Genomic DNA, 10,442 nt, shown 5'->3' on the forward strand with positions numbered 1-10,442 from the left:
CCAGTCAAGGACGACCTATCATTTTTCAAGGGGGCATGGGTGACTTCCAAAATACTCCTGCATACGTGTTAGTCTTTTATTTGGGTGTACTAGACTGCATCAGATCCCTTAATAGCAAGTTTTAACGGTATTGATGTTAAAAAAAGGGTATTATCTGATATGCACAGTTTGTTGTTCCATTTTTATCTCTATGTATTGTTGTGTAAAAATAACAGTGTGCAGAACTTAGACAAAATGGGAGGACAATCGGTATGCAGTGAGCCACAGGTACTAGTAGTTTTTGATGCTGCACGAGAAATTTTAGTAAGGGCTGGATGGATTGCATATTTTACACAACTACAACAACCCCATGAAACTATGGCTATCGAATTTGCAGGATGATAATTCGATAGTAAGAGGAAGACGAATAACAGTGACAGATATAGTAATTGTTGAGGTATCTGGACTACTAGCAGTTGGACCCATATGGACACATAAAAAATTGAAACTTCAAGATGCCATGGCCACCTTTTGGGACGAGGGACAGAACTTGCTTGTCAAAGGAAAATGAGTCCAGCCTTCATCTCTTGGAGAACCATGGACAGAGATAGCTAGAGTCGTGCAGAGCTACATTACATGCGACAAAAGAAAGGATTTCGTAAGACCATGCCACCTCAAATTACTAGCAGTACTAAAACAGAAATGTGCCGTAAATTTGCTTGCATATTTAAATTTTTTGTTGCATGATGCCACTCAGAGCATAAAAAAATCCTGCCATATAGATATTGTAGTGAGCCACCATTTTTTAATTCGATTGATAGTAAGTTATAGCCTTGCTCAACAACAGACCAGTTAGAAAGAATTGGTGTTTTCTATAGACGGGGGATTAGCCTTACCCGCCCCAAAAAGAAAAAGTACCACTAGCACAACAAGTAGACCACAAAAACATAAACACCTTCCAGATTAAGAACAAGTAGGGGAACATATGAAAACCTCCAAGGTAGCAGCAACCAACCCTTAGAATTACATAGCTCTAAAAATGAACAACCCTTACAACTGGAAGGAAGAGACAACCAAGAATCAGAATTGGAGGAAGAAACAGAGCATAATAGTGAAGAAGAGAAGGAGGAAGTAGAACTTCCCTTAACCCCCAGTGCAAGTCCACCACAAAACCCATTATAGGAGGATGAATTGGCCCAGATTTTGGCCAATATGAGTGAATATATTCAGCCCCAAAGTTCGCTCAACCTTAATATTGAAGTAGAGCAATCACAAGAAAACTCTGCCCACAGCAAAAGTATATCAGAAGAAATAAATGATGAAGTAGAAGCAGGAGCAGAAGCCACTTAGGAAGTGGCAGACCAAACTAGGGTTACCTCTCCAGAGGAACCTAGTCAGGACAATGCGAACATAGAAGATATGTTCCAAATAGAGGAAATGGAAACTAGCCAGGGCAAAGGCATAGCCCTTGGAGAGAAAAATCCAACTGAGCAGCCAAGTCCAGTAAGAATAGAAACAGTTAGGGAAATAGTTGTTCCCCTCAAAAAGAAGAAGAACCAAATTAAGAAGTTGCGAAAGGAATAACAAAAGCTGCAAAATTTAGTGAAACAACTCAAACAAAATATAAGGGCACTAAAAAGGGGGGAAATCGCGAGAAGAACCCTGAAAACGGTGAATGTAGCTACTCAAACTGAACTCCATGATACAAGGGCCATGGAGACTCAAACTGAGCCCATACTCATTCAAAACCATAAGGAACAACATGCAGCACAAACCTCATGCATTCCATTCCATGATAAAGGGACGCAGACTATAAGCACTCGATGTTGTAATAAAAGTACCTAGATAGATCTCCAAGCTAAAGATGTTCTGATATACAATGATCCTGGTATAAAAAAACTCCAAGAGGACCTGGCATAGGCTTAGCTAGCCATAAAAAGGTTGGAGGAAGAAATTGTTCCTAAGCAAAGATACCAGAAATTACAGCAACAATTGAGGGACATCAATGCATCAGAAAACGAAGCCTTCGATAAATATCAGAGGGCAGAAGAAATAGCTGAAGAGATAAAGAACAGAATGAAAACAGTCATGTGTCAAATGGATACTCTCTGTTCCTCATATACAGATGTTTTAGCATGTAGGTCCCCTACCAAAAACTATCCTTTATTTTTGTTAGAGGGGTATTTACAGTTAAAAATTAAGGCTGTTAGGGTAGGGAAACCTATAGAATTAAAAACTGTTGAGGATTTTATAAATTGCTGAAAACACCATGGAGTAAAAGTTCAACGATTACTCTGTGAGTTTTATTTACATAATTTTGTATTGGAAGAAGAAATGGAGAAGAATGCTAGTCCTTTTGTGGGTGATGTACAGTTTCAAGCGTTTATTTCATTTGTTGTTAACTAGTTGAAGTGGCTCAAAGCCCATAACACCTTTCAGAGGCAAGAAAATGGGTTAGACCTTTGGTTCAGGGGTGAATTGAAAAACCCATTACAACTGTTGGCTAAACATAAAAGTCTAATGCAAAAGGAGGGAGTAATCCAGACCTTGGGACCTATCCACAAAGGAATTGTCTAGCAAGATATAGAATATTTCCTCTCTATCAAAGACAATTCCTTGGTAGCATCTAAATTTAGATGGAAGACTTCCAATTGGAATATCCAGGGTAGAGAGCCATTCAACTAAAAAATCTTTAAATTAGCCGCAGATCGCCTGGTTACCTATAGTAACCTCATCTTGAGGGAAGGCCCGTATTGGCTAGGTTATAGGTTTCGAAGCCCTATTATCTGGTATCCTGCAGAAGGGTATAAAGCCATATATGAATTTCTTGAAGGGAAGACATGGCCCATCTTTGAAGTTCTGGCTAAAAATCATGGTTTTAGACCACTTCATGACATCCCCTCTCTAGCCTATTCTTTGACTGCTTTGCACACAAACTACATGGTTTTCATGAGGGCATGAAAAAGGGTAAGCAGGGGAGTGTGTTGAGCTATGGAAAATGTATGAATTTGACACTTATTTCCTTATGTTTCTCCTTAGTCATATCTCCTTTACATTCTAAATATGATAATATATCAAAGAATTCTAGCAAAAACTAGGGAGTTATTGATTATTGCAATTTAGTTCATTATTGTCTTTTCTCGTGCAGGAAAGAGGAGAAATGGAAAATTACCATTCCGGAGGAAAAGACAAAACAGAGTAATTGTTGTTCCTTCACCAGGAAGCCGTATCCAAACAGCATGCCAATATTGGAGTGCACAGTTAAGGATAAGAATGGAAGAGATCACAACATCAGCGCAAAAGACAAAGAGTTAACTGAAGTTAAAAGATTAAGTGGATCCCTCAAGATCTCTTGATCCTGAGGGATCGCTGTTACTAGTCTATTTGCTATTCCTGTTTTATCGCCTGGCCATTATAAAAGGGGAAACACTTGTAAATAATAAAATTAATAATCATTATTTAGAACTTACTATTGTATTTTCACTTTGACCATCGACTCTCGTTGATTAAAACAGAGTACCACTGGTTGTAACTATTTTTGCATATGATTAATACATAATCTGGTTGTTGTTATTTCTTTTATACTAAAATAGTCTGGCGGTCCTTCACTAGCGGCTAAGGGCTCGACCCTGGTGGATCCACTTGCTATTCTGTACCATTCCTTTATGGTATCTATTGTGTGATGGTTTGGTTTGATCCTCGTTTATTGGAATCGCATTGCTTTACTATTTCTTGTTTCTAGATTTAATGAATTGCTCCATTATATATGTTGTAACTGAATTGCATTGCTGTTCCTTCTCATCATAATAAGATTATTATTCTTTGCAACTATATTGTTATGTTGTTCATTTTAACTACAGAGCTTAGTTGTTCATTCCAGTAAACTAACTTGGTTGTCATTACAGTTTCATAAGTTCTGCTGTTCATTTCTACTAAATAGCATTGTTGTTCATTTCCTTTCTACAAGCATTTGGTTTTGCCTTTCAACATGGTTACAAATGGCATAGTTATTCCATTTCTATCAGCAGAATTATTGATTTAATTCATTGTCATTTCGAATCAGTCATTTAGTGTGGAATGTGAGATCAACAACTGTAAAGGACATTGGCTATTACTGTCAGAGTTCTAAGGATCTTATTTATGTTTGATTTCATTTACATCAATTAAAAGAGGAAGGAGTTATTGCTACTATATCCTTGACTAATAATTGTTGTTAATTTCCTGAGTGAATGATTTAGTTTCAGAGCATTGAGTTTCTTTTAATTGCAATTAGGCTTTATTTCAAGCATCCATTTACTCTTGTATTTGAAAGCACTATACTGCAATTTAGAAACATTACTCTTGAAGAAATTGCCGCCATATACTGTGTACACTCTTGAAATAGAAAATCTTACCTGGATTGATAATTAATGTAGGATAAATAGGAGTTAAAAAGACACATTTTATCACTCAACAGAATTGTAGGATCGAAGGGACCAGGAGTAGTAGTAGTTCAAAGTACATTGACAAGGTTGATAATGATGAGCGCGATCTAGCTACCAGTATTCAAAAGAGCAGGAAGCGAAGATCCAGAAAAATTTTGGTTCATGTTAATAGCAGTATGGAACACATATATAATTACGGATGATAATACCAGAAAGGCTACCTTAGTTAGCATGCTACAGGACTGAGCGTTGACATGGTACATAAAGTACTCAAGTGATCACCCAACTGCGGGGACAGTAGAAATCTAAACTGAACTAAAGAAAGAGTTTAGTCAGCCGAAGTCAAAAACACAGTTGATCATAGGGTTCAAGGAGATCATGATGATGCCTGGTGAAATCCCATGGGATTTGGATCAAAGATTGAAAAGTACTATCCACGAAGCAAACATGACACTAACGGATGCGTAGCACTACACTTGGTTTATGGCATCATTAACACCACATCTGGATGGCTTTATCACAACAGAAGATCTCAACCCAGGGTGAAGCATTGGAGACAGCAATGAGGTTGCATGAAACTCCGTTACAAGACCCGGGGTTGGGAGTTCAGCAAATCTAAACGCAGATCCAAAACTTGTGTTTAAAGCAGGAATAGGCACCTTGCCCAGAAGTCCGAGAGGAAGTATGCTGTATAAAGTGCAGGAGCCAAGGGCATGATAAAGATCATTGCCCGGTCTTGGTGAATTATGTGGCAACAAGGGGATTAACACCATTGCAAGCAGAGGCACAGGCAGGGCCAAGCATGACAACCCCGCTCTGATGCGCATTCTGTTAGGTGGGAGGAAAGCATATGACAGATAACTGTCATCTACTACCAAAATTCAACCAGACCCCCCAACATCTATTTTGCAACTTTTGCAGATCAGTGGGTCATGAGCAAAGAGACTGTCGTAGCTATCAATTATTAATGGACCAGTCATCAGACTACAGAATGCTAACTATGGCTCGAGGTCAGGATCCAGCCACGAAGATCGTGTGCAATGGGTTCCACAGACGTGGACGAGGATGGGGTGGAATGGGGCTAGGAAGGGGTCATGGGTAGTTAATCTGTTACAACTGCGGAGGACCACGACATTACATGCGGGATTGTACCAACCCAACTAGAATATCGTGCACGTACTATGAGCAATTAGATCATGAGCTGATAGATTATCCCACATTGATAGCACAGATTCATGAAAAAAGGGCAGCGCAGCCTACAACGGCCCTAAACATGCAGATGATGAGGTCTAAACCCTGCGATGAAAACCCCCAGGTAAACATGGTACTAAGAAGTGGCATGGCCACAAGAGGGGATAAGAGGAACTTAAGTAAGGAAGATACAGGGGTTGGCAAGGAGACATATCTAGAAGCTAGGGAGAGCTTTGCAGGGGTCTCTACCCTAGGTAGCAGGGATCAACCTCAGCAGGACAGGGATCCCTCGATGCTAGCTACCTTTTTAGAGACATGCACAAAATTTTTGTGCAACAATAGGGTGGTTAGAGGCTTGAAAGAGTTAATAAATAGGTGTGCGGGGATGCAAGAACCTAGTGTGGTTTGCAAACTAGGAAAACATGCAACACAGATGGGGTGAGAGATGCGATTAATGACACAAATTGGTGACTATGAGATGGATCAGATCATTCTGGATTTGGGCTCGGATGCAAATGTACTGCCTAAACAAACTTGGGAGTGCATGGGTAGGCCTACACTACAATGGTCTCCTATTCAATTGCGGATGGTGAACCAACAAAAGATCTTGCCCATGGGAAGGTTGTAGGGAATTACGATAGATATAGAAGGCGCGAGCACTAGAACAGACTTTGAAGTAATTGAAATTGTGGATGAAACTATGCCTTATCCTACGTTGTTAGGAATAGACTGGGCCACCGACATGAAATGGGTTATTAATTTGAAGAATCGGACAATGATATTTGAAATGAAGTCACTCCGTGTAGTTGTTCCGCTAGATCCGGCTGAAGGACCATGCTACATTGAACCCATGCACAATAAAGAAAGTGATGACGAATTAGACTGTATCTACAAAATTTCTGCATAAAGGCAAGAATGGGTCAAGTCAATAGAGGATAGAAGAATATCATAGGGCTATGTAGAGTCCTGCACTGCTGATTCAAATGAAGAAAATGGGAGGTGGCATAACAGGTTGAACGGAGTAACCACGCTACATTGCAATATGGTGACTGAATCTCTGTATTCCATAAGGGCCCAGGATTGCGAACTACCGATGTATGATGGGCTGACAATAATAGACGAATTCCTGAACAAATTTGGATTCGCGATACCAGAGCACCAATGGTTTGATGCATTGAGATGGGCATTACGCGTGACACTTGCGTGATGGTAGGGCACACATGAAGGGACTTTCATAGATTAGCATGACTGCAGGTGCATGATGTAGATATGATTTGGGAAGCTGGAACTACGAATAATGGAGAAATATGATGGACGTGATGACCTGGGCATGCACCTTACCAGATGGATCAAAGCCTACAGAGAGGAACCTCAACCAGAATGGGTGCACTTATTTTATCACACCCTGGACGTCATTCCCAGAAACTGGTATACTGAAGGAGAGCTCCAACACGACACGGGCGAGTGGGATATCTTGCGCGAAGGGTTTTTGTCGACATTCCTCTTTGAAGATTAATGGATTGATACTATGGATGACACGTTATAGCTGGTGAAGGCTGCCACTTTCAAAATGCCACTGGAACCAAAAGAAACCATGCAGCCCGACGGGTCGCTACAACTGAGCCAAGCCCTCAAATGTTACAATGTCCAGGTGGAAGATGATGAGGAAGACCCGTGAAACATCAATATTCCAGAATCAGAGGGGATCCATGAGGTGCGCGGACCTGAAAGCGAAGATCCAAATATCACAACACTGTTGAAAACAAAACAAGTAAATATCGGAACAGAAGAAGAGCCGAAGTATGCAGCGCTTGGGGACTATTGGGACAATGCCATGGTGGAAAAGGTCGTCGAGTTGCTCCGGTAATATCGAGATTTATTCCCAACAAAAATCACGGAGCTAAAAGGGATCGTAGGAGACCTGGGAATGATGAAGATAACATTGAAGCAAGGCGTAAAACCGGTTAAGTAGCGGCCCTACTGATTGAATCCAAAAGGCAAAGCAAAGGTCCGCAAAGAACTGGACAAGATGCTGGTAGCAAGAATCATTGAACCAATCAAGGAGTCCAACTGGGTAAGTCCTACGGTTGTGCAGGAGAATAAACAGAAGGGTGAGATTCACATTTGCGTGGATCTCAAGAAGCTCAATGATGCCTGTGTTAACGATCTGTTTCCAACACCCTTTACAGATGAGGTACTGGAAAATGTGGGTGGGAAGGAAACCTACTTCTTCACGGACAGGTTCTCAGGATACCACTAGATCAAGATCACGCCAAAGGACAGGAGTAAAACAACATTAGCCACTTAATGGGGTTGTTTTCAATATAACGAAGAATGTGCCGGTGATATTCTCACGCATTGTTTTAGTGGCATTGAAGGAATTTATACACAAGTTCTTAGAGGTCTATCTTGATGATTGGAACATATTCAAACTAGTTAAAAAGCACATAGCGATCTTACGGTTAATGCTGGATACTTGCCGATGACACCAGATTGTGCTAAACCTAAAGAAGTGTACATTCCTCATCCCCTTCGAGAACCTGCTTGGCCATGTGGTTTGTAAGCAAGGCCTGATGGTGGATCCATCAAAGATCACTGTCATAGTCAATCTATAAGTGCTGCGAAGTGTCAAACAACTACGCACCACACTAGGACACATGAGCTACTATCGGAAGTTCATCAAAAGCTATGACCATATCACGACTCCAATGGAACAGTTTCTGAAGAAGGATGCTACTTATTGCTGGAATGGCGAATGCAACAAAAGTATGGAAACGCTTAAGGAAAAGATGGCATTTTCCCCTATATTGGTCTTTCCAAAATGGGACATAGAATAACATGTGCATGTTGATGCATTGTGTATCGCATTGGGTGTGGTACTCACTCAAGAAAGAGTAGAGGGAATAGATCACCCAATTGCGTTCGCAAGTCGCTAGTTGTCAAAAGCTAAGAATTACTCCACTATTGAGCAAGATGGATTGGTGATGGTATATGTGCTTCAAAAATACCGCCACTATCTGCTCGGCAGACACTTTAAGATGTATACTAATCACTCTATGCTTAAATACCTAGTGAATAAGCCTGCGTTGGGGGGGCGAATTTGTAGGTGGTTGCTGTTATTCCAAGAATATGACTTCAAGGTCGTCATCAAGTCGGGACGTCTAAACATAGGTCTGGATCACCTGTCCCGAATTGGGACCAGTGAAGAGCCCACAAACTTAGAGGAAGGACTCCTAGATGCAGAACTATATGCAGTGCATGTTGCGGATGGCCACTTTGAGGATATAATCCATTTCTTAACTATAAGAACCATGCTGCAGGGATATTCTATTAAGCAAAAGAAGGAATTGGTGATATGGGTAGCAGACTTTACCGTGATTGCAAGGCATCTATACAAAATGGGCAACGATGAAATATTACGTAGATATGTGCCTAAATTTGAGCGCAGACAAATCTTGGCCATAGCACATGGCGGAGTGGCTAGAGGACATTTTTCAGGTCGCACTACCGTACAGAATATTCTTCGCGCAGGACTATGGTGGCCAACCCTACATCAGGAATCAAAAGCGTATTGTCGAGCCTGCGATGCCTGTCAACAGACCGAGAAACCATCGTGGAGAGATGAAATGCGGCTCAAGCCATAGATGACGCTACAACCATTCAAGAAGTGGGCAATCAACTTTGTAGGACCTATCGTGCCATGGGGGAAGACGTGCGCACACTATATCATCACCACGACAGAATATTTGACTCGATGGGCAGAGCCACAGCCGGTTAAGGATTGCACAGCTGTGACAACTATGAAGTTTTTGTTCGAGAACGTATTGACAAGGTTTGGATGTCCCAAAATTCTCATGAGCGATTGGGGAACACATTTTCTAAATGAAACGGCCAGCGCACTCACTGAGGAATTCTAGATATATCACCAACAGAGTACGACATAACACCCACAAGTGAATGGGACCGTTGAAGCATTCAACAAAATCTTGGATACTGCGTTGACCAAGATCTGTAATGTGCAATGAAATGACCTGTGCATCCCTACTGTGCTATGGGCATACCGTACCACGTGTAAGAAGTTGATGGGCCATACACCTTTTTGGTTAGTCTATGACAAGGAGGCCATTATGTCTATGGAATACATTGTACCTAGCCTGTGGATAACGGCAATAATAGGTATGTCAGATCATAGGGCTTTGGAGGAATGGCTCGCACAATTAGAAGAACTAGAGGAGGAACGGTTTTTGGCTGGATTCCATTAGCAAGTAAAAAAATAGTGAGAGAAAGTGTGGCATGATCGCCATATGAAGGTGTGCACCTTCAAGGAGAATGATCTAGTATTACTATATGACCGCAAGTTTGAGAAATTCCCTGGCAAGCTCCGAATGCATTGGTTGGGACCCTATGTCATCAAAGAAGTTACCGATGGGGGTGCGGTTCATCTTGCCAAACTCAATGGAGACCCCTTCTCGGGCAGAGTGAATGGTAGTCACCTAAAGCTTTATACGGGTGGGCCAACCACCTGACTAACCTTCTGAGGGATAGTCTCATCGCTCCACCTAATTAAAAGAGAGTGTGGGATGATAAATCAGTCTAGGGGAAAGAGGCACGATTGCCAGGATATGCGTAAACTTGGCCAATCACAAAGGTCACAGTTGCACGGAAAGGAGTGCGCTGATGAGTTGCTAAGAGGAGAGGTGACCATTGCTATCACTATTCATGACAAGATGTCTGCATTATGGCAAAGGGAGTAGGCGGCGGGCAATAATGAGAAGGGATATGAGCCAGATATGTAACGAGATGCCACAGGTTTAACACGAGGATGCCAGAACAAGCGGGAGTCAGTGA

General features: G+C 41.5%; 1 protein-coding gene across 1 annotated transcript; it reads left to right on the forward strand.

The window, feature by feature from the left end:
* Nucleotides 1-8,632: 8,632 nt before the first annotated feature.
* On the forward strand, nt 8,633-9,238 carry LOC149150864 (uncharacterized). The gene has a single exon (XM_089442968.1). It carries the CDS (start codon nt 8,633-8,635, stop codon nt 9,236-9,238), a length of 606 nt encoding a protein of 201 aa, XP_089299094.1.
* The last annotated feature ends 1,204 nt before the right edge of the window (nt 9,239-10,442 follow it).

This window comes from Pinus tabuliformis, chromosome 9 (genome assembly GCF_031772625.1).
Source record: "Pinus tabuliformis cultivar Carrire ecotype Pingquan chromosome 9, CPIR1, whole genome shotgun sequence".
In the NCBI taxonomy this organism is placed as follows: Eukaryota; Viridiplantae; Streptophyta; class Pinopsida; order Pinales; family Pinaceae; genus Pinus; species Pinus tabuliformis.

Bases quoted from the DNA above. Each gene is read 5' to 3' on its own strand.
- LOC149150864 (XM_089442968.1), top strand. From the start codon at position 8,633: ATGTATACTAATCACTCTATGCTTAAATACCTAGTGAATAAGCCTGCG.